The sequence below is a fragment of the Schistocerca gregaria genome, chromosome 8 (genome assembly GCF_023897955.1).
Source record: "Schistocerca gregaria isolate iqSchGreg1 chromosome 8, iqSchGreg1.2, whole genome shotgun sequence".
In the NCBI taxonomy this organism is placed as follows: Eukaryota; Metazoa; Arthropoda; class Insecta; order Orthoptera; family Acrididae; genus Schistocerca; species Schistocerca gregaria.
In genome coordinates, this window is record NC_064927.1 from 315,778,699 (window position 1) to 315,804,287 (window position 25,589).

Genomic DNA, 25,589 nt, shown 5'->3' on the forward strand with positions numbered 1-25,589 from the left:
TTAACTTTTAAGGTCATCAGTCCCCAAGCTCACACACTACTTAACCTAAATTATCCTAAGAACAAACACACACACCACACGCCCATGCCCGAGGGAGGACTCGAACCTCCACGGGGAGCAGCCGCACAGTCAATGATTGCAGCGCCTGAGACCGCTCGGCTAATCTCGCACGGCATTTGCAGGAAGAACACAGATCGACACAATTAGGGTAAATGCGCTACTACCGGGTATCGTTTTTAAATTTTACATTAATAGTATATAAGAAATCTTTACATTATAGAGAATGTGCCATACTGTTACTAGGGAATGTTTACAATATCCTTGCAAAAAATCTTTCGAATGTTTTCTAACTGTCTAATAGCTGAGAAAGAATGAAAACGTGTAACTTTTACCTCCGGAAAATATAGTTCCTGACTTTGGTTTTTCGGGTTTCCTAATTGCAGGTTATAAATAAACACCAACATTTAATTAATTGGTAACGTAGCCTTTATTCGAACCAAATGTTTGTTTAAAAAGTAGGAGTGCTGGATATATGTCGGTTACTCTGCAGGTGTTTCAGTCATAACAAGAAAAATGCTTAGTCTTTGTGCTTTTTGATACAGAAGTCCCATTTAAAACCTTCCAAGTATCATTTTCGACACCTGCACAAAGCTCATAAGCGACCGAAGCACTTAATACAGGTCTCTTTCAAGGTATCAATTCACCATAGTTGGTCGCAATAAATGTATTGCTCGTCCTCTTCATATACAGATGATGAGTTTTTCAACACGGTTTCATCAACGCTTGAATCGGAGTCTTCCTGTTCATGACCCTGCTGCTCCGCGACTCTCCTGTTCTTCCTTACGAAGAGCTTCCTTTTGGTAACCCTAGACGTTGAAGGTCTATCAGATGCATCAAATGAAGCTCCTGGAGTAGGTTTTGTTGAAGGTGGGGTCTTCCCCGTAGTCTTGGTACTTGCTTTCTTTCTCACTTTCGCGAGACACTCCATTTTAAAAATAGATAGCGTCAACACTAATGCTTCATCTACTCTTGTTGTTGGGAGTAGAAAACACCGTTTCCTGCAATCCATGAACTGCAGACAATGGCCCTGCTGTTGCTTCTGAGGCCTTATACGCATTTCCTGCAGTTTGTTGAGAACGGCTTTTGCTGCAGATTGTTGACAAGAAAAATCCATAGATGAAGAAACCAGGGTTTCACAAGAATAGATCTCACATTTTTCAACATTTACAGTCACTTTCATTGTTGTGGCTCTGCAGTACGCCCAACCCATCAAGGGACCAACGTCTTTGTCTGGAAGGGTGGCATCTGGAATAAAATTTGTTGTATAAACTAACTCCAAATTTCGGACATCTGAAACAGTGCAGCCTTTTACCACCGGCTGTTAGTGACCATCCCTTACTTCTATTTAGGCACAATCTAACCCTTAAGGGAACTGTGGACGACACATTTTGTCAATGATATAAGAAAGAGCGTCCTTCAAACTACTGTCTCATATGAAATATTTTGATAGTACATCGTCCTTGACTCGAGGAAGATCTTTGAAGTGAACTCTGCAGAAAATATTTACCTTTGACCACAATGCAAGAGAGATATTCAGCTAACCGAAATTAGGCAAACGCCCAAACTATGGACACTTTACTATATAGCGACACGTTAAAACTGAAAGCCATGTCTAGATTCGAACCCTGACTCCTGCCCTTCACCGACAACGTGCTAACAGTTACCCTAGTCAAGGAACATAGTTATAACCTGTAACTTGTAAACAACCCAGAATATAATCTGTGTAGAGTAGAAACCCGATGGAAACGTCTGAGAATCAGACGGCTTCACGTTACACTTTTGTACGTACTGTATAGAAATTCAGCGCCCAGGTGAGTAAGTGTCTTGTATTGGAGAAACGTCGCTGCTAGGAACAGTCGGCAGTGGTAATGATTCCACGAGTGACGAGAAGAAACTCTGCACGTCAAGTATCAAACAACGACGACTCAGCTTTAACGCATGTTTCTTCACATTAACAGGCGTGGTGCCTCCTCCCTCATTCATCCTCTCCCATTCCTTCACCTGTATTGTCCACACAGGATTCGCGCGGGTTCACCGGTTCCGCTGCATCCATACTTAATGTCTAAACTATGTCAACACAACAGTATTCAGTCCGCATCGACTGCCGATCTTCCTTACAGGAATATTTCTTGCATCAGACTACTCATTTCAAGTGCTGCTCATCACAGAAACAGTATTTCCAAAATGCAAGATTAACTTGTTAACTGACCATAAAATAAATTAGCTGAATTAATAGATACATTCAGAAGTTTTCAACAACACCACACAATGAGGAAGTGTACGAGCTTCGGAAGTTGAAAATAAATTCATTGCTTTAAGGGAGATCGACACGTTTGCGCTCGTGCTGTTTCTATCCTCGTCACTTGCGTATTAAACAGTGAATACAGTAGGAATCGCTTCAATTGTAGAATTGACAACATGAGTTACTAGAGATATGTTATTTAGGAAAGTATTTTAGTGAAGTAATATTATCCCAACATTTAAGACGAAAATTCATTCGCACACCCACAGTGTAAATCGGTTTTATGTTATAAGAAAATAGAAAGAATTTGTTAATTTTGAAATAATGTTATATCACACAAATACGTACCTCTCAAAAAAGGTGTAAGCTCTTTTCAATTGCTTACATATTTGACATTTACATTAAAGTGAGCTTAGAGAATGCAATTATAGAAAACACTTAATTGTGCCTTCAACTTTTCGAAAACAACGGAATCGTTGCTGACAATTACGTTAGATTTTCAAAGGGATTTGTTTGATGATGACAATCACTGCTGGTTTCTTTATCTTCATTAATTTTATTGTGCACCAAAAAATAAAGCGAATCGAAAATGGATAAATTAAATCGAAGGAGGAAAATGAAAAAAGTAAGCAAAAATTGTATAAATGCGGATTACATGCTAGTTGGTCATGAAACTGCAGCAGAACTGGAAGTATCCAGCTGAGATATTATACTGTATATCCAAATAAATAAAAGACAGAAGTTAAAAGCAGAGACTTCAATGCATGATAAACACAGCAACCAGAGGTAACTGCGAACGTTTAAATAGTCGTCGTACACCTTCTGAAACGATGCTTTATATGACTCTTATTTATGATCCTTGTCATTTATTTCCAACATAAAACAATGGAAATACAAAAAAACGGTTTTACGCTCGAGAGCTTGCTCAAGCTATTCACTAACTGCCAACCCACGGCTGTTTCAGCTTACTTTATGCCAGAGCGTAGCAGTACGAGAAGCACAGCAATAGTAGAATCGCTCGCATTACTCATCAGACCGGATGTCATCAAACAGATCTACGCAGTAATAAAGTATCGTAGTTAAACTCTATTTATGACATGTTGTTATAATCAAACCTCGAATTAATGGCCAACTTCGTTTCATATAAACAGAATCTCCCCCGACCAAATGTGGCAACATGAAAACTTCCAAAAAACAAAGTTTGTACAGCACCAGCAATTATAGTTGATCTGTAAATACTCGAACAAGAGTTACTGTTTAAGAGTTACTGTTTAAGAGTTCAGCGTACTGTCGATCCTGACTTAAGCACAACCCCGAATGGACAAGAATGAATAACCTGTTTAAGGTACCATCCTACCACTCACACTCTGGCATCTCCTGCCCGTCAAAAACTAGTTTTATTACTAAAAGACCTACGCGACTGAGAAGTCTTCTGACGGAACTTCGGCTGGTCCTGTTTGCCCACTTAATAAGGTTACAAGGAATTACAGCGGCTCTTGGGAAGCAGAAATTAAATTAAGGACGTACACAGAATACAATACTTGAGCAGCACGAGCGTCGTATGAGAAATTCATTAGATTTACCTCATCAGAATTACACAGCGCTTACGAGATGCGACATTTTGGTGCCTAAATTGACATTATTGGTCGCCGTCTTCTGGGGCTGGTAGACGGGCGGCGGTAATAGTAATGAGACGGTGGCGCAGGCAATTAGTCAGGGATGAGCAGTCACAGAAGAGACAGTCGGGGTCTCCCGATTTAGTATTCCAATTAAGCGGCTGGGCCCTGCTGCGGCGGAGCGCCGGTGCTCGACTCGCTCTGCTTGCGCCGTTCGCGTGACGGGCCCGTACGGACACGACCTGCCACTATTACCGGTTGTTAATATAATCGGTCTCCGGCAAGCGGAGGCTTTCCGAGGGCGCGCGGGCGAGCGAGATGAAGGACCATCAAGTGCGCGGGGCACCGCCCGCGCCTGGCGTCCAGGAAGGCGTCCCGCCCGCCATAACGAGGAGTTGCAGCCGGTGATTGGCCACAATGACGCAGCTCGCAGTAATTGGGATTTGCTCCCAGTGGTACCTCTTTCCCCTGGTCACAGGAGGCCTTGAAGTAGGCGCCTCTTGCTGACTGCGATCTGGTCTGCATCCCGAATAGCACTAAAGAGATCTGGCGACGCTGCCGCTGCGGAATTGTGACAGGTTGAGGTTGTGGAGCTGGTGGGAACACCAATCGTAAATTTTGTTACAGAGTAACGCCGTATCATGAGAATGGTCAAACAGAGAACCCTGACGTATTAAATATGAAGTTCAACACAAAGTCAGAAAGTGTGCGGAAAGACAGTAATACTGAACTCATTATTGGTGTAATACATAACGATCTATTCTCGTTCAGTGATCAGGTCGCTCCGTCAGTGTAACTATCATCTCAAATTTTTCAAAAAGAATGGTTCAAATGGCTCTGAGCACTATGGGACTCAACTGCAGTGGTCATCAGTCCCCTAGAACTTAGAACTACTTAAACCTAACTAACCTAAGGACATCACACACATCCATGCCCGAGGCTGGATTCGAACCTGCGACCGTAGCGGTCGCGCGGTTGCAGACTGTAGCGCCTAGAACTGGTCGGTCACTCCGGCCGGCTTCTTGTATTGTTCAGCAGCTTACGTGCCAAGTAAGACTGTTGTCTCAGCAGAGGTTGTTTGTCCCCCTAAAACGCTAACGAAGAATCCGCCACTTATGCGCTCTGTGAGAAAAGCGAATAGGGAACTTGGGGAAGGAACGACTTGTTGAGCGTTGAAAACGTACCCCAAAATGGCAAGCACTCTCTTGCATCGACATCCAGCCAGAAAGAACGCGTACCTTCTTAACTCACATTCAGCGCCGTCCAGAATGGCTGGAAAACTTGCAAACCAACCTGGGTGCAGCCAACTGTACCATGTACGAAGAATAAACTTCTTTATGGGACACGAGAAAGGAAATCTCACAGTTTATCACCCCCTAAAGAGGCATACGTTCGCTTTCATTGGTGAGTGGCCAGCGTAGGAGGAGAACCAGAGTTCGATTCCCGGTACTGGTTCCGTGGTGGAAGGATGGGTAAGAGATGCTCTCAGCCTCTTGATGTCAACTGAGGAGCTACTTGATCGAGTAGTAGCGGCTCCACTTCTGGACAGTCTGCAAAACGGCCTGGAGCTGACCACCTGCCTCTCTACACCACATCCGCATAACGCCGCAAGGTAAAGGACGACACGGCGGCCGCTAGACGGCCTTTGGGCCTTCACGACCTGGCGAGGAGCTCGTTATAGATGCCCACACCCTGTCTGTCCTGGCCAGGTCCACTCTGCCGTCCTCCTGATAGCGTGATGTAAGTTCAAGCTGTAAATCTTAGTACGTGGCGTAACAACTTCGCACAGATACACGGGAGTAACATTTTCGTACCATTCCGTTGCTTTGTTTCATTTGGAACCACGTTTCATTTGGGCGTTGTTTACACGTCACACGCCTGGAGATTGAAAGAGAGAGGAGGAATTTACATAAATAAAAGAACGAAAGTAAATTAGGTTTCAATAAATCTCGCCGATAAGTACATAAAAACTGAAAATAAGCTCGACTGGACAACAGATAGGCGTTTATACTCTTATAACAGGAGTCATTTCCAAAGGGACATTTTCAGCATTCACTTGAAGGGAATGTGCGGGTAAGTAATAAAATGCCAAGAATGGCGCCATGCTACAATTATCCCATTAAGTATATCAATGAGGTTAGCATAAAATGTAAAAATAAGACTCGTGTCATCATCTGTCGAATTTGGAAAATCCTAAGAGTATTTCTGGAATGTAATAATTCAACATAATGGTGCAGTGTTTGGCAGTTGACCATGAACACAAACGTATCAACATATTGCGAGGCGGCTAGATCCATTACTGTATAATTACACTCTTGGTGATAAATCACTGATCCTAACATATCTAGAGTAACCGTCCGGAGCGACGAAGTGGGATGAGCATGTAAAACTAGTTGTGAGAAAATTCAGATGCCGCGCTACGGTCCACTGCAAGAATATTAAGAAAATACAATTCATCCACGAAAGAAGTGGCTTACAAACCATTCGTTCTACCAGTTGTTGAGTATCGTTCAAGTTCCTGATCAAGCGGTCAGCGTCGCTGCCTATGTCTCTAGGTCCTGGGGTGCCGGGTTCGATTTCTGGTCTCGTCAGAGATTTTCTGCTGTGAGGAACTCGATGTGTGTGCTGTCATTATTTCACCACATATTATTTGACGTGGAAGTCGCTGAATTGGTGTCAAGTAGAAAGAATTGCACCAGGGGGTAAATTATCCTGGACATGGTTTTCTGAACAATAATACACACGATCACTTCATTTCATTACTCTGGGACAGCGTTTCGGAGGCACCCAACGAACTCCAATGGCAAATCTTCTGTGAAGTTTTAAAACAGACGCTACAAGACAGCCGTTGTGCATCACGGAGAGATTTGCTGCTGAAATTCCGAGTATTTACTTTACAAGAAGAGCTGGGCAACATATTACTTCTTCCCACGTACTTCTCTCTAAATGACCACTACGAGGGCTAAGACGAACTTACCAACACTCATTCTTTGCACACGCCAGTCTAAAACGGAATATGAAATGTGGGAAATGACAGTGCCACTAGAAGTACCCTATGTTACACATCGCAATTAGGATGCGGCGTACGTATTTAGATGAAGATCGAAAGTTATCGAAAGTTTCTTTCAACTTCAGTACTCTACACTGTGTACTGGTATAGGGAATCGTACTACAAGCGACAAGTACAATACTACGGAAAGTATCACCGAGGAAAACTCAGTTTCGTTCTTTGGTGTATTTAGTCACACGATAAGTAAATGAAGAGTCAAGATCCTTCTTCCCAAATAGTCTTCTCATTTCTGTTCTTTTACAATAAATATTATGAAAACTATTATAGTATTTCTTTCATTTTTTTCTTATTTCATGCTCACTGATTGTTCTAAGAATCTGAGGTCTACTATTCAATTTAACGGTTACTCACGAGGAGGTTCTCACCTCCGATTCATGGTGACCGCTGCACATATTTCTGTGATCGAAGGTCTGCAACGAGGTGCACTAGTCTAGCGAGGTTGCCAGTACAAGTAAGTAGCAACGCTGACACGTGCATAGAATAGGCGTAGATACGGAGGCATACACCTTGCTATGGACCACATATCGTCATTATTCTCATTCACAGCTATTAAAATATTTAAAATTTTACAAACTATAATGTGGACCGCACTTGAAAACTTCATATAACACATAACAAGTTACAGTTTACTGGTGTAGATTCGTGTATTACGTCTATACAGACATGCTGATATCGTTATGAACTGTCGGGCGAAGCACGATGCCTACCCTCGATGAAATTCTCTTCGAGACCTTGTATTATCTACTGGCAGTCACTTCAATTTTCTGTGCTACCCTCTACTGCAGTGACTATAGTTTTATGTGTAACGTTTCGTGACACCATGGTGAAGTTAACTTGCTACATGTACGGTAGATTTTCATTTCTTAGACAGCCGACAGAACTGTTCATTTATGAAGTTTGAGAATGGCTGTAAGAATGAAAATTTTGCGATCTGAACAAAGCACAATATGAAAAAAATTTTCTGCGTTATAAGAGATGCGTACGACGACAATTTTAACATGAAAATTCTAAATACAGTACAATAATTTTGGATAGCAACTGATAGATGTATAACTCAAATTTTTGTTTTATCCCGTTTCCGAAAATCTGTATACAATAGCAGCCAGTTTGCGAACAGGGCTCTAGCTCCTGCCCACAATGGACAGGGTTTAAAGTTGCGTCTACATTCAGCTCATTACAGACCGAGTACAAGTTTGGTTTGATTAAAGACGAGGTAGAAAATAAGACGAGACGTAATGAAGAAACCCTCCCGGAATTCGCCTGATGTGATACGGGGAAACGGCGAAACAATCAAATGTGGATTGCTGGACGGCACCTGAACCCTACTTCACTCGAATCTTCTGTCCTCTGAACTATAGGACACGCAGCAGACGAAGGTAGACATTTTCAGGCAGTTCTCTGATCGGAAAAATCGGATATAAAAATGGTGATGAGGGAATAAAACGGAGTGATCCCGACTGCATGACCGGGCATAACATTCGCAAGTAATTGGAATCGGAATAGCATCAGATTTAAGGGTCTGAATCCAAATTTGCGGCCAAAATAATGACAGGCCTGGAATTGCCTCTCGCCGCTTCGTGACTGGACAATTCACTAAGCTGGACATGAAAGGCTGGCAGCGTGAGAACGGGGCCGATTAGCTTCACGGAGTCTGCTGCGCGCTCCGCGGACCGTTGCCTTCTGTTGACAAACACGGCTATCCTTCAGTTCAAGGAAGCTAAACAATTAGCAGCATTGTCCCCCATTCTGAGAATGCGGCGCTCAACACAATACGTCACGCCTCTTTGGAGCTACCATTTTTCGATTGAGTTAGCAACTAAATGAATCTCGGTAACCTCCGGCTGCCTGAATTGTAAGAATAGTACTCTGAAACGCGATGATAGTCGGGTTTTTCGACATCGTACTACTTATTGTGACAGTTTTATGTGAAAGGTAGCCGCGCTGGATGGCCGCGGGGTTAGAGGCGGATTGCGCGGCCCCTCCCGCCGGAGGTTCGAGTCCTCCCTCGGTCATGGGTGTATATGTTGTTCTTAACATAAGTTAGTTTAAGTACTGTGTAAGTCTAGGGACCGATGACCTCAGCAGTTTGGTCCCTTACAATATTCACGCTCATTTGAACATTTGTGAAAGGTAATAAATCACACTTAAAAAGTAGTACATTCATTTTCCTACTGAAAAAATTACGCTTTATCCGAAATCATAAATTAATTTCACTGAAACACTCCCAAGCGTATGAGACTCATTTCGCCACTTTATTTCTCTGGAAATGGCGTGGGGGAAAGATGGAGCCTTGTTCCAAAATGAATCTTTCACTCTGACGCGGAATGTGATTTTGTTAATAAAAAAACAACATTGTGGTAGATTAAAACTGTGCGCAGGACTGAGACTCGAACCAGAAACGTAATGTAATAGGTATACAATGGTCGCAACTAAATGAACTTTGCACCTAACTCCGTAAAGCGCAGTTGGTCAAGATTATAAGAGATAAACAAACATCAAAATAATAAACTGGCAGCCGTTTTCATGGAATCAGAATCTGTAATAAAAAATGAAATTTATAAAAAAAGGAGGGAGTCCTTCCAATTTGGTTGGTGTGTGATTTTCTAGGCAAGCGCAACTAACACACAGAATTTGTGCACTTGCACGACAGAAGATGTGCTTTCCTAGTATTTTTCACACTAATCTTCTCAGATTATCTCAATCTGATATGATTACTCTTCGCACAAGGATCCTCTTGAAATACAGTGTCAATTTTCTACGGGAGTTCGGAAAAAAGTTTACGTGTCATTATAATCTAGAATACGCAATCAATAATATAAAAACAAGATATGCCCGTACATACCTTGAGTTCAAAAGAGCAATGAAAGGGAAGGGGGGGGGGGGGGTTTACAGGTAAGGACTGGTTTCTCTCATACTAGGCCGCGCAATGACGTAAATTTCAGACTCTAGTCCCCTCCACGAAACATCTGGCGCGCTTCGAAAAAATCCAATTTGGGAAAGAACGTAGTGCTGTTTGTGTAGCTTATCCGTCTTTGTTAGTCTCTTGATTACAGTAACGCCGTTACAAAGAAGGAAGATTAGCGTTTAACATGACATCGACAACGCGGTCATTACAGATGGCGCACTAGCTCAGATTACGGAATAAAATTGGTCTTTTCAAAGGAACCATAACGGCATTTGCTAAAGCGATTTATGGAACTCAGATAATACTAAATCTGGATGGTGATGATGTCTGATTTGTGGGGCGCTCAATGCGCGGTCATCATCGCCCGTACGAAGTCCCAAGTTTTTCACAGTCCAATTTTTTACACAGTCAAAGCGAGCCACTGTCACAGGATGAATAGATGAGGACAACACGAACACCCAGTCCCCGAGCAGAGAAAATCCCCAACCCGGCCGGGAATCGAAACCGGGACCCAGTGATTCAGAGGCAGCAACGCTAGGCACTAGACCACGAGCTGCGGACAAATCTGGATGCTGGTACTGTGATCTGAACCACAGCCTTCCGAGTACCAGTCCAGTACGCTACCACGCTAAATGTCTAATCGATGTTAGGTATAATTTTCTTGGGATCACATCTGGATATCATTACCTACCGGCAATACGTGCGCAAAACCCGCTTCCACAACACTACACACAAAATGACACCTCAGCCGTCGGCAGCAGACTATGTACATGTCATCCGGAAGAACTTATACGAGGGCTATTAGGAAAATAGGGAACGATCGGTTGCGAAATGGAAAACACGCTGGAAATAAAAACTGTTTTATTTATAACATTTAGATGCACCTTCCAGCTACTTCTCTACACAGTCGCCGTTCCGACTTAGCCATCAGTCGTAGCGTTGTACCATCTTTCCAATACCCTCGTCGTAGAAAACAGCCTCCTGTGATTTCCGACAATTTTCTGCACCGGCCTGCACACAGCTGCCTGTGCCAAAATGTTGTGGTCATAGTCAGCGGCTCATTTAGGCAGAGACGAAAACCACAGGGAGCCAAGTCCGGGCTGTATGGTGGGTGATCAAACACTTACCCTCAAAAACGTTGCAGTAGTGTCCTCATTACCCCTGCCTCGAGCGGCCAAGACCTGTTGTGAAGAAGGAACTACACGACAGTCACGTTATGTTGGGTTGCATGTAATCAGGCGAAATCTCTCAGCAGGCACCCATACTTAACGGCAGACACTATTGTTCTGGGTATCTTTACACGCTCACTGTACTCTCGGAACTGGTAAGAGCGACGTGGCGCTATCAAAAGACATATAGAGTCACTGCCCAACTCATCCCTGCGAAGCTTCATCAGATTTTCACTGTGGTTTCCATTTCGCGACCGATCGTTTCTTACTTTCTGAATATCCCTCGTAGCTATATCGGTTATGATTGTCCCGAAATCGAATACGCTACCAAGAAATTACAAGCATCCTTGCAAGTAGAGGCTAATTTATTTATAATTGTGAATCATGACACGGCTGTGTTCCCACCACCCTCTACGACAGAAAGCCACAATACATCACAGTACTTCTGCATCTGTATAAGCGCCTACAAAAACAAATTTCTTTGGGTTGAGTTTTACTTTCTGGTGGTTATAGATTACTGGCTTCGTACTGTTTGAAGGTGTTTTCACAGAAAGAGTAAATGGAGTAACAAATCGAATAAATCTTAATTACGTTAATATTCATTAACGATTTCACCCTGTATGTGTAAATTTCGCTTACAGTCGCGGTTGAACTTGTTTTGAATTATGTAGAATGACATTTCGGCTTCTACGGATCCGTCTTTAGGTTCACAGGTTTCTGCAGGAATTCTTGTGCCACTGTGCCGACAAAATAACACTGGGTATGATGGAAATTCCATAATTGGTAAAGTACGGCAATTCCAAATTTTAGCCTGCTACACGACGGTCTCTCCGGACTGCAGTCGCTGACAAACACAGGATTTGCTGCTGTAACACAGTGTGCTTTCTATTTTGCAGCAGCGGATCGGGCAACACGGACGATGCAATAAGGCGGTCGGGCCGGGAAGGGACGGATGTGGCAAGCGGAGCACTGGCGGACGGTTCGTGGGTCACGCCGACCGCCGCCGGTTCACACGGGAACACTGCTGGGCTTTGGGCCCCAAAGAGTTGCCAATGGTAACTCACGTCTCTACAATTCTGCATGTAACGCACCTGGTGGATACCTCGCCACTATTAAGTTTGTAGCAAATTATTCAACTTATTGTGTTACAAATCGTTGCCAAGAAGACATTTGGAAGCAATCTCTCGTGAGTCTGTGTCTCTCTTTCAGGCTACAGCCGGAGACCACGAGTTTTAGGCGTACGAGACACACAAGTGACGTATTGCTCTTTAGATGAATTGGGGAAAAACGTTTATTGGCGGACTAGGATACATTGTCTACATTGCTGCACTTACAAAATAAGGTCAGTAGGGTCAACAGCTTCGCTATCACCAACGAGAAATCGTTAAACTTGTCGTGGTTCCTAAACCAATGGTCATTGACCTGTCGAAAGATTCCGATGTACGGCCCCTGGACAGGCAAACATTCACCACTGACCAGTCAGTACACTACCGCTAATTGGTTCCTTGCAAATTCCGCCATTAGAGGTATACCAGTACATCAATAAAAAAAGGCATCATCTACGTAGAGCTGCACCAGAAACCCGTGTCACAGTGCGTACACGTATATCATGGAATTTTCGTGGTTATCGTAGAAATTTTAGTACTGTACGCCTTCAAACATGTCAGCAAAATTTGAACGTATAACACAAGAGAGGCGGTGAGTCAAATGTGTCAGCTCTGGAAAAACGCTGGACGGAAGTAAAAAATAGTTAGAAGCTCTGGATGGCTACCTTAGAACAAAACAAAAAAAATTAAAAATTAACGAGTTGAAGAGTAGAACAAAGAACAATAGTGAAGAGCTTGACATCGAAGAAGGAAGGGAGAATGTAGTGAATAAGTCAAGCGACTGTCCTTCCTAGGCAGCGACGTTGTGCAACTTAGATTGGCGCAGACGAAGGAAGAACAAGAGCGCTACTGGTACCACGTAATTGCCTGGAACGAAAGATGTTCTTCAAACTCTGCTTCCTTAACACATCATTGTAAGGAATGGAAACGTGGACCGTGAGAACATAAAGGAAGAAAAATTAGCAGCACGTGAAATTTTGGGCTGCTGAATGACATTTAAAATTGAGTGGACATGTTTAAAAAATGAGGGGACAGATTAAGTACGAAAACTGAGTGATATTAGAACGAATAGGAGAGAAAAAGAGAAAAGATAAGAGTTTAGCATACTGTCGATGTTGAGATTTTTGCGGATGGAATATCATGGCAGTTTCCTGAAATGAATTAGGGAAAATCTGAATGGTCGAATTGATATCAGCATCCTGCTCCTCAAGCAAACGATTCCGTAGCTCTCTACCACGATAATAAGAAAAAAGAGGTACCGGGTGATCAAAAAGTCAGTATAAATTTGAAAACTGAATAAATCACGTAATAATGTAGATAGAGAGGTACAAATTGACACACAAGCTTGGAATGACATGGGGTTTTATTAGGAAAAAAATACAAAAGTTCAAAAAATATCCTACAGATGGCGCTTCATCTGATCAGAATAGCAATAACTAGTATAATAAAGTAAGACAAAGCAAAGATGATGTTCTTTACAGGAAATGCTCAATATGTCCATTATTCCTCAACAATAGCTGAAGTCGAGGAATAATGTTGTGAACAGCACTGTAAAGCATGTCCGGAGTTATGGCGAGGCATTGCGACGGATGTTGTTTCTCAGCATCCCTAGAGATGTCGGTCGATCACGATACACTTGCGACTTCAGGTAACCCCAAAGCCAATAATCGCACGAACTGAGGTCTGAGGACCTGGGAGGCCAAGCATGACGAAAGTGGCGGCTGAGCACACGATCATCACCAAACGACGCGCGCAAGAGAACTTCCATGCGTCTAGCAATATGGGGTGGAGCGCCATCCTGCATAAACATCGTACGTTCCAGCAGGTGTTTATCAGCCAGCTGGGGATGATGCGATTCTATAACATTACAGCTCCTTTTATACACGATTGTCATGCGCAGTCGCTGACGTTTTGCTGTGCAGCGCCATCTGTCGGACATTCTGTGAAATTTGTTTTTGTTTGTTTGTTTCGTTCTAATAAAACCCCATGTCATTCCAAGCATGTGTGTCAATTTTTACCTCTCTATCTACATTATTCCGTAGTTTATTAAGTTTTCAAATTTATAAAGACTTTTTGATCACCCGGTATACGAACACTATGAACGAACGAAGTCTTGGTTGTTCTTTCATACTGTTTCCCCTATTTGTTCTTTTATATTGTTACCACTAGTTGCTGTATCATACCGTCATGGACAGGAAAAAGTTTTCTGAACAATATTGACCAAAAAATTAGAATACCTGGCAAAGCACAGCAGGCAGCTGTGGAGGGAAAGAAATGTGGAGAGTAAGAAGAATATAAAAGGTAAAAAGAATTACTGAAACTGTTGTGTGTAGCAGGTATGCAGAATTAAAAATGAGCAGCACAATATTGCAAGTGGCAGAGCCCGACATTTAAACAGATGAAAGACTGATGACTTAATTAGGAAAGATCTTTCTTGGGGGGTCTTCGTGAGTCCGTGCCGATGGAATCTCAAAGTGACTTCGCAACTGTTGCTTTATGTTACGGTGTGCTATCGGTATGCCTAGCTTTTGACTTCGTGTTATGTTTGAAAGGGAATGTAGTGCACTTGTCATGGGACTGTGACTGATTACGGCTGTATGACACTCCATTTTCACTGGAAAAAGACAACGTGTACGACACTGGCTTGGTTGCGGGAGGCACGCTGTGCTGCCACCGACAGCCAATAGCCAGAAAACAGCGCGGTGAGGTGCGACCGACTGGCCTACAACCATATAATTCAGACGTGCGCGCGAGCTATTAGCCGCAGCAGCTCTGGCTGCGCTTCGTAGACAGCGAGCGCGCCAGCTCGTTACTTATTTCGCTGTTTGTGAGTGTTGGGCGCTCGACACCTACCATTTCTACCCTCGGGCACCTGTCGGCAACCAGATGGGGGCAGGTTGCACTGCCTTAAGCGACGCTTACGCATACGCCCACACTCACCACGGCGCTCACTAACCTACCTGCGCCAACCGGTCTCCCAGTGAGAGAACAGTCGGTTGTCCATAAACAGTCGGCTCATTTACGTCGCGCCTCTGCAATATCTAATTTAGCTCGCGTTTTATTTGCGTGCCGATAGCAATGCCAACGCCAAAATAGGTGAAAGGATTGCTATAATTTTTCCTGTGTTAAACGAAACTGCCTCTAACGGTTAATTATTTCAAGAGAGTTAAAAAGTTGGCATCAATAAGATTCCCTGCCGTTTTTCCCCGCGAACGAACCCATGAATTTCCGTGCCATATTTACGACGGGTAAAACGTGCGATTTTATCGCTTATCGTGTGGTCAGTTTTTCTACAGAGGACCGGTCGAACGGCTAGTCAAATCATGAACACTGCCAATCACAGTTGACCACACAGACATTCTCACCCATTCAGCACAGAGAACAAAATTCAGCCGAACTGCGTGCCAAAATAAATTGCCGTTTCTCATCCAGACGTCATTTCTACAGTCTAACGGTGAAATTGCGAAACAACACCTACACCTGGGGGCAAAGAACAGAAACGACGGTGTTGTATTCGAACAGTGACAACACGATCTCTCGCATCTCCTCTCTCTGATGAAGGGACGGCAATTTACAAGTAAGTGTGTACATTACACTGTAATAATTATACTCAGTTTAATGAATTCTGTCGTATGTAAGAGCGCTCAAAATCTTGCATGAATTGTTACAACTTGGCAAATCACTTGATCCCGGAAATAATTAAATAGTCACAACCCTCCGAAAAATTTTGACGCTGCAATTTGTACGTTTGTGCATTGCCTTTTCTACAGGAAAAGACACTGCAGATAAGTCAGAACAGGTACTTCTGCGGTGGTCTCCTCTATGATCTGGAAACTCCTTCCAGTAAAATGCTTTGAAGCAGTAGCCCTCCCGGTGTCTTGAATCTCTATGTAATATTGAGCTTTGTCACAACATTGACTTCAGAGGACTCAATGACACCCGTGTCGTCCTTTCAGTTACGTTGTGTCGGTAACAAAAGATATCTACGCATCTGTATAAAAGTTTCTTTTTTGGTTTCATATAACGGCACACAAGCGCTGCATCACCGTCGGCGGACTTAAGTAGTGTGTCATCGTTAGCGGTAGCGGAAGACAGAATTATCCAAAACAACAACGTTTTCTTTTTCATATTATTTGTCTTTTAAACAGTTATTATTTGCAGCGGTCGTTCACTAAATTAAAAATGTCGCACCGAAGTTAAACAGCAACATTGGCGCCAGATTTTTGTCAATGAATGATCATTTCTGAATCGTTAGGAAATCCAATGTCGAGCGATACCCTTAACACTATTCAGATGCAATCGAAGAGAAAAATAATAGAATGAAGGGACTGAGCATGTCCTCGGCGAGGAAAAACGTTAGCTTACATTAACTACGTGCTAAATTGTTTGCACAGCTGTCGAGTCATAAATAATAAAACAGACGGGACGCTGAGGGCGAGCACTTGTCGGACGCTAATTGGAAGTAATCTATGCTAAAATTATATATACACCTCTCCAGCGGTTTATGAAACAATCTTCTTCCTACAAGTAACGACAGCTTAGGTAAGTGATGTTTCGGAAACTTGAGATAATCTCTGAAACTATGACCTGAATAATCATTCTTTCGAAAGATGCAACACAACAAAAGATTTGTGGAAATTTAAAAATGTTTATCGGACTGTCACTTTGAAATGGTGGTGGTGGTGGTTAGTGTTTAACGTCCCGCCGACAACGAGGTCATTAGAGACGGAGCACAAGCTCGGGTTAGGGAAGGATTGGGAAGGAAATCGGCCGTGCCCTTTCAAAGGAACCATCCTGGCATTTGGCCCACAAACTGCCATAATTTCACAGACGTTTCTCCCGCAAGCGTAATACTGGTGCGACATTTCAACTTCAGAGTATGCTTCAGTTACCTAACATTTTACTCACACATTCCGATGCACCTGTTAACAGTACCGCAGCAGAGCTATGTCTGAAGGAAACTAAGAACATGAACTCTACATCTACAAACATACTCCGCAGGCCACAGTACGGTGCGTAGCGGAGGGTACGCTGTAACACTACTATTCGTTTCCTTTTCTGTACTACACGCAGATAAAAAATTGGTTCAAATGGCTCTGAGCACTATGAGACTAAACATCTGTGGTCATCAGTCCCCTAGTACTCAGAACTACTTATACATAACTAACCTAAGGACATCACACGCACCCATGCCCGACGCAGGATTCGAACCTGCGACCGTAGCAGTCGCGCGGTTCCGGACTGAAGCGCCTAGAACCACTCGGCCACCACGGCCGGCTACATGTAGATAAAACGAGGGGAAAACGACTGCCTACATGCCTCCGTATGATCACTAGTTTCTCGTATCTTCGTGATCCTTCCGCAAATGTATGCTCGCGGCAATAGGATTGTTCTGCAGTCAGCTTCAAATGCCGTTTCTCTAAACTTTCTCAATACTGTTCCGTGAAAAGAACGTCTCCGTCCCTCCAGGAATTCCCATTTGAGTTCCCGAAGCATCTCGTAACACTTGGGTGTTGTTCGGACCTACCGGTAACGAATCTGGCAGCCCGCCTCTCAATTGCTTCGATGTCTTCTTTTAACCCGATCTGATCCGGATTCCAAACACTCGAGCAGTACTCAAGAATAGGTCGCACTAGCGTCCTATATGCGGCCTCCTTTACGGATGAACCACAGTTTCCAAAAACTCTCCCAATAAGCCGAAACAGACGATTCACTTTACCTACCGGCCCGCAGCTCGTGGTCTAGTGACCAACGTTTCTTCCTCTGGATCACGGGCTCCCGGGTTCGATTCCCGGCCGGGTTGGGATTTTCTCTGCCCAGGGACTGGGTGTTTGTGTTGTCCTCATCATTTCATCATTCGTGACAGTGGTTAGATTGGGCTATGTAAAAACTAATTTGGACTGTGTAAAAATTGGGACTTTGTACGGGTGCTGATGACTGCGCAGTTGAGAGCCTTAGAAACGTAACATCATCATCACTTTCCCTACCACAATCATTATATGCTCGTTCCATTTCATAACGCTCTGCAACGCTACGCCCAGATGTTTTAACGACATGAGTGTCTCTAACAGGAAACTACAAATTGTATATCCGAACATTATGGGTTTTTCCCTACTCATCCGCGTAAATTAAATTTTTCCATATTTACACCAATTAGAAATTTTGTCTAAGTCATCTTGTATCATCCTACATCATCCAACAGCCCCCTTCACCACAGCATCATTAGCAAACAACCGCAGACTGGTGCCCACCCTGTTTGCCAGATCATCTATGTATAATAGCAGTCCTATCACACTTCCCTGGGGCACTCCCGAAGATACAATGGTCTCTCTTACTTCGAGGTGCTGGTGGTTAGTGTTTAACGTCCCGTCGACAACGAGGTCATTAGAGACGGAGCGAAAGCTCGGGTTAGGGAAGGATTGGGAAGGAAATCGGCCGTGCCCTTTCAAAGGAACCATCCCGGCATTTGCCTGAAACGATTTAGGGAAATCCCGGAAAAACCTAAATCAGGATGGCCAGAGACGGGATTGACCGTCGTCCTCCCGAATGCGAGTCCAGTATGCTAACCACTGCGCCACCTCGCTCGGTTTTGAGATGGAGACGTGTCCCGTCGAACCGTACTCTTGTGTTAAATTTATCGAGCCAAGTGGATGGCAAGAATCTAGATTCCTCTCCCGACCCGGCACTTGCCCCACACAAGTGTTCAACAGGGTAAGAAGTTCGCAATGTAAAAATTCAATCCATACACTGAAAAAATCGATACGTGACACGAATGAACAGTCATCTGCTACGTCATCAATGTTATTACATTTGCAAACTATAAATTACGAGTACTTAACATTAGTTTTGATAAGATCCCTATTTAAATACTCTCTTCATGTTGTTGTTGTTGTTGTTGTGGTCTTCAGCCCTGAGGCTGGTTTGATGCAGCTCTCCATGCTATTCTATCCTATGAAGTAATCTTCATCTCATAGTACCTACTGCAACCTACATCCTTCTGAATCTGCTGAGTGTATTCATCTCTTGGTCTCCCTCTACAATTTTTACCCTCCACGCTGCCCTCAAATACTAAATTGGTGATCCCTTGATGTCTCAGAACATGTCCTACCAACTGATCCCTCCTTCTGATCAAGTTGTGCCACAAACTTCTCTTCTCCCCAATCCTATTCAACACTTCCTCATTAGTTATGTGATCTACCCATCTAATCTTCAGCATTCTTCTGTAGCACCACATTTCGAAAGCTTCTATTCTCTTCTTGTCCAAACTATTTATCGTCCGTGTTTCACTTCCATACAAAAGAAGTTCGCAAAAAGTCACAACAAAGAAATCTGTGGTGTAGCCGAAAATTCGCTGTTTATTGAAGATTTTGAAATTTTAATTGCTTTCTCTACACTCCATACAAATACTTTCAGAAATGACTTCCTGACACTTAAATCTATACTCGATGTTAACAAATTTCTCTTCTTCAGTAACGCTTTCCTTGCCATTGCCAGTCTACATTTTATGTCCTCTCTACTTCGAGTTCCCCAAATAGCAAAACTGCTTTACTACTTTAAATGTCTCGTTTCCTAATCTAATTCCCTCAGCATCACCCGACTTAATTCGACTACAATCCATTATCCTCGTTTTGTTTTTGTTGATGTTCATCTTATATCCTCCTTTCAAGACACTATCCATTCCGTTGAACTGCCCTTCAAAGTCCTTTGCTGTCTCTGACAGAATTACAATGTCATCGGCGAACCCAAAGTTTTTATTTCTTCTCCGTGGATTTTAATACCTACTCCGAATTTTTCTTTTGTTTCCTTCACTGCTTGCTCAATATACAGATTGAATAACATCGGGGAGAGACTACAACCCTGTCTCACTCCCTTCCCAACCACTGCTTCCCTTTCATGTCCCTCGACTCTTGTAACTGCCATCTGGTTTCTGTACAAATTGTAAATAGCTTTTCCCTCCCTGTATTTCATCCCTGACACCTGTAGAATTTGAAAGAGAGTTTTACAGTCAACATTATCAAAAGCTTTCTCTAAGTCTACAAATGCTAGAAACGTAGGTTTGCCTTTCCTTAATCTAGCTTCTAAGATAAGTCGTAGGGTCAGTATTGCCTCACGTGTTCCAGTATTTCTACGGAATCCAAACTGATCTTCCCCGAGGTCGGCTTCTACTAGTTTTTCCATTCGTCTGTAAAGAATTCGCGTTAGTATTTTGCAGCTGTGACTTATTAAACTGATAGTTCGGTAATTTTCACATCTGTCAACACCTGCTTTCTTTGGGATTGGAATTATTATATTCTTCTTGAAGTCTGAGGGTATTTCGCCTGTCTCATACATCTTGCTCACCAGCTGGTACAGTTTTGTCAGGACTGGCTCTCCCAAGGCCGTCAGTAGTTCCAATGGAATGTTGTCTACTCCGGGGCCTTGTTTCGGCTCACGTCTTTCAGTGCTCTGTCAAACTCTTCACGCAGTATCGTATCTCCCATTTCATCTTCATCTACATCCTCTTCCATTTCCATAATATTGTCCTCAAGTACATCGCCCTTGTATAGACCCTCTATATACTTCTTCCACCTCTCTGCTTTCCCTTCTTTGCTTAGAACTGGGTTTCCATCTGAGCTCTTGATGTTCATACAAGTGGTTCTCTTATCTCCAAAGGTCTCTTTAATTTTCCTGTAGGCTGTATCTATCTTACCCCTAGTGAGATAAGTTTCTACATCCTTACATTTGTCCTCTAGCCATCCCTGCTTAGCCATTTTGCACTTCCTGTCAATCTCATTTTTGAGACGTTTGTATTCCTTTTTGCCCGCTTCATTTACTGCATTTTTATATTGTCTCCTTTCATCAATTAAATTCAGTATTTCGTCTGTTACCCAAGGATTTCTACTAGCCCTCGTCTTTTTACCTACTTCATCCTCTGCAGCCCTCACTATTTCGTCTCTCAAAGCTACCCATTCTTCTTCTACTGTATTTCTTTCCCCCATTCCTGTCAATTGTTCCCTTATGCTCTCCCTGAAGCTGGGTACAGCCTCTTGTTCTTTCAGTTTGTCCAGGTCCCATCTCTTTAAATTCGTACCTTTTTGCAGTTTCTTCAGTTTTAATCTACAGTTCATAACCAATAGATTGTGGTCAGAGTCCACATCTGCCCCTGGAAATGTCTTACAACTTAAAACCTGGTTCCTAAATCTGTTCTTACCATTATATAATCTATCTGAAACCTGTCAGTACCTCCAGGATTCTTCCATGTATACAGCCTTCTTTTCTGATTCTTGAACCAAGTGTTAGCTATGATTAAGTTGTGCTCTGTGCAAAATTCTACCAGGCGGCTTCCTCTTTCATTTCTTAGCCCCAATCCATATTCACCTACTACGTTTCCTTCTCTCCCTTTTTCTGCTACCGAATTCCAGTCACCCATGACTATTAAATTTTCGTCTCCCTTCACTATCTGAATAATTTCTTTTATTTCATCATACATTTCTTCAATGTCTTCATTCTCTTCATACGAAATTCTAATGAAGCTTACTGGGTAACTCTGCGATTCCTCTGGGGCAAGAAACCAAAATCAATATTGCCCACCGATGCAAAAGTTTCTCTGAATGATGTATAAAAGGCAATGTCAGTGTGCGCTAGTCAGGCAGTTGTACCACAACAAATGCTGTGTAACACTTGGCAGAGTCTCAACTTGGGCTGCATTCTGCGTCGCAGAGGTCGGTGCCAAGAAGTTTGCCAAAAGTCGCGCCTATTCTACGTTGCGGAAAGACACACTGTCAGAGCAGCTGTTACATTAAGTGAAGTGACTGGCACATTTTCACGAATTTTCACACTCTCAGAGCCAAAACGTCTGCTGCAGCGACGCCACGGTCGCAGTTCAACGTGTCTGCTGGCGACCACCCAGACGGGCAGAGCACTGTTCACCAAGTAGTCAGCAGCTGTATGCCACGTCACACGGTTATGTATACAAAGAACGAACATACATTTCAGATGCTAATTCTGTGATTTAGTAGGCTGTGAAATTCCTTTTATTTTGTACAGCGCTAATACGACTGGCCCTCGTTTATTTACCGCCGTGCTTTGTAACTCATCAAGGACGCATTCATAATGAATAGAGAAAGCAATTAAAATTTCAAAATCTTCGATAAACAGCGAATTTTCGGCTACACCACAGATTTCTTTGTTGTGACTTTTTGCGAACGACTTTTGTATAAAGCGTGAAACATACGCTTAGTTACTATCAGTGGTGATGTACAGCTAAGTAGTCGCTGCAACAAGGAGTGCCACGTCAGAGCGTCTTTCTCCTCTGGAAACGAAGAGCAATTTAATTTGAAGGTTTACAACGTGTTGCATGCAGTACAGCAGTACATTTCGGAATCAGGGATGCTGTAGCCTAACAGAAGTTTTGCTAACTTGGGAGTAAATGTTAACGTATGTCAGAGAGAACGCTAGTAGTGACTTATTTAGCATTATTTTATGGTAGGATGCTTGTGTGTGGCTCAGTTTCCGAGTGTATGACAGACTTCAAATCCAAAGGTCCAGAATTCAATCCTCAATCGGTCCTAAGATTTCTTTCTCTGCCACTGACCACTGCTTTGGCCTTCGACAATGATTTATTAATGCGAAAAACACTAAACTGCACTGTAGTACGTAGTCCATGTTAAGACTGAAACCGTCAACAACTGGTTAGGTATGTTAGTTCTGAGGTCAAAGCAAGACAGTGATTTATTACCTCCAATTGGACTATGCCTATCAAAGCAGTGTGGTATTTCAAACTTCAGCTTTCTATGTTTTTTTTTATTTTCAATACTTATGGCAAAGGAGTTTCGGAGTCTCTTTATAGCCTTAATAATGACCTCGTTCTCGATAGGACTTTAAAAACTTATCTCCTCCTCTTCCTGTTAAGCGTGTCCAACCTTTCACTACTTTACTGAATTTCACTCCTTAAAGTTGAAAGACACCATTTCTCGTCACCAGTAACGATGCAGGACAGGGAAGGTCGATTTTGTTCACGAGTAATTGATGACGACAAAGCAGATATGCGCATATGGCCACCAGCTGATGTTTGTGATTTTGGCTTAGAGCGATTTATGAATCTTCTCGTTGCATACAAATGTCGCACGACGGTGAAATGATCACAGTCCATCACATTTCTAGTTCTCGAGTACACTGACGTGGCTTAAGGTAGACAGTTATCTACGAGGTGTCTTCGGAAAGTAAGGTCCGATCAATCGCGAAATGAAAACCGCAGTGAAAATTGAAAATGTTTTATTCGCAACAGTTATCCATACCTTCCAGCTACCCGTCTAAATAGTCGCAGCCCCCTCATTTGTCGTGGCGTCGTACAAACTGTCCAGTTCCCTCGTCACAGAAAGCAGCCGCCTGCGCTTTTCGCCAATTCTCTACGCTCGTCTGCCTTTCGCTGTTTGTGCCAAAATGTTGTCTTCGTAGCCACCGGTTCATGTGAGCATAAATGAACAACGGAGAGAGCCAATTAAGGGCTGTACTGTGGATAATCAAACACTTCCCATAAAAAACGCAGCAGGATCGTCTTCATTGCCACTGCAGAATGAGGCTGAAAATTGTCTCGAAGAAAGAAACGCATGACATTTATGTTATGTGGGCTCCGTAGTTTCAGGCAATATCGATCACCAGATCCACATATTTGGCGGGAGACACTGTTGTTTTAGGCATTTCTACATAATCGATTTGCGTTGTGAACTGAAAAGAGCGACGTGAAGCGATCGACGGGCACACTAAACACACTGCCTAACAAATCTGAGCAAAGTTCCATGGTATTTTCATAATGGTTTCCACTGCGCGCCTAATCAGACCTTACCTTCCGAATACGCCTCGCGTAAGACCAGAAATATGCTTTTTGGACGATGATGTGTCACATACAGGTCAGATATATTTCAACTTTTCGAGAGGCCCTTCAAAATGGCTATAAGGCTGAAATCATGATTGTGTAAAATAAATTAATAATAAACTGTCAAACGGCTCTGTATGACTGATCCCTCAAGAAGGAAAGATCAGTATTACAGTAGTGCGCTCTATTTTTTTCCTCTTGTGTCCAGTCGGATGCAGTGTGATATTTCGCTAACGTATCTTGCCGCCATCTTCAGAAGATACATGTCGAAATATCATGTTTCGTAAACGACTGCAGCCGGCGCTTCACACGAGAGCTAGAACCATTATTTTCGGATCCTTCCGCTGAATTCGCAATAACTTTTTTTGTTTGTTTGTTAAGAGTAGAGCGCGTGCGGCGAGCGTTACCTGTGCGAGGCAGCTTGAGGTCGGCAGCGGCGGCGGCGCCGGCCCCCGAGGTGGGCAGCTGCGGCGAGTAGCGCGGCACGTGCAGCACCACGGGCGGCGACTGCGGCGCCTTCACGCTCAGGTCCACGGGCTCCATCTGCACCGGCGGGCCCGCCGCCTGCAACACACGGGCACGCCACCGCGCGCTCAGCATCGGTCTCGCAACTAGCGCCGTATTCAATCGCATGAACAAGCGCGGGCCACTCAGCCGCTGCGGCCAATACCCTAATGCAACTTTATGCGACTGCAGACACTGTAGATGAGTATCGTACGACCAACTGCTGACGTGCTACCAACTGTGCTCAGCGTTTGTAAGCGATGATACATGTTTTGTTAAGAAGATTTAGATAAACAGAAATTTACGATGGATGTTCAATAAGGAATGCAACACATTTTTCTCGATCAGTTTCTGTTTACAAAATGCGAAATCTGTTATGGAGCATCGTGGAATATTACCGCTTTAACTCACACAATTTCATGAAGTTCCGGTAAGTGGCGACGCTACACCTAGCCTTCAAAATGGCGTCTGTAACGGAGGTGCTTTCCAAAAAGTTTCTTTTGGCGGAAAACCAGCGTGGGGGTTATTCATAAGCGCTTGCAAAATGACTGTGGAGACCTGGAAGTGAACAAAAGCACGGAGAGCCGTTCGGCAACGCGTCTGTTCAAATGGTTCAAATGGCTCTGAGCACTATGGAACTTAACTTCTGAAGTTATTAGTCCCCTACAACTTAGAACTACTTGAACATAACTAACTTAAGGGCATCCATGCCCGAGGCAGGATTCGAACCTGCGACCATAGCGGTCGCGCGGCTCCAAACTGAAGCGCAGAGAACCGCTCGGTCACTACGTCCGGCCACTCGTATGTCATCATGGCACAAGGTTGCGCTACTCCCACGTACCAGCCGACCGCACACAGCTGTGATTCCTGCGGTGTTGGAGAAATGACTTCAACGTGTTGGATACCACTAAACTGCAAACGAACTTCTCGTTCTCCATGACAACGCGAGGCCTCACACAAGTCTGGTTACTGAGAGGAGCTCACAATATTTCACTGGACTGCTCTTCCTCATCCACCCTATAATCCGGATCTCGCATCTTCCGACTTCCATCTGTTTGGCCAA

At 43.5% G+C, this 25,589-nt stretch overlaps 1 protein-coding gene across 2 annotated transcripts in view; it reads right to left on the reverse strand.

Annotated features, from left to right (window-relative positions):
* LOC126284187 (Krueppel-like factor 8) overlaps positions 1-25,589 on the reverse strand; it is a 1,008,191-nt gene that overhangs the window by 333,862 nt on the left and 648,740 nt on the right. For both annotated transcript variants that reach the window (XM_049982934.1, XM_049982933.1), the window contains exon 3: positions 24,430-24,586. In XM_049982934.1, coding sequence (XP_049838891.1) covers positions 24,430-24,586 — 157 coding nt within the window. The remainder of the gene's footprint in view (positions 1-24,429; positions 24,587-25,589) is intronic.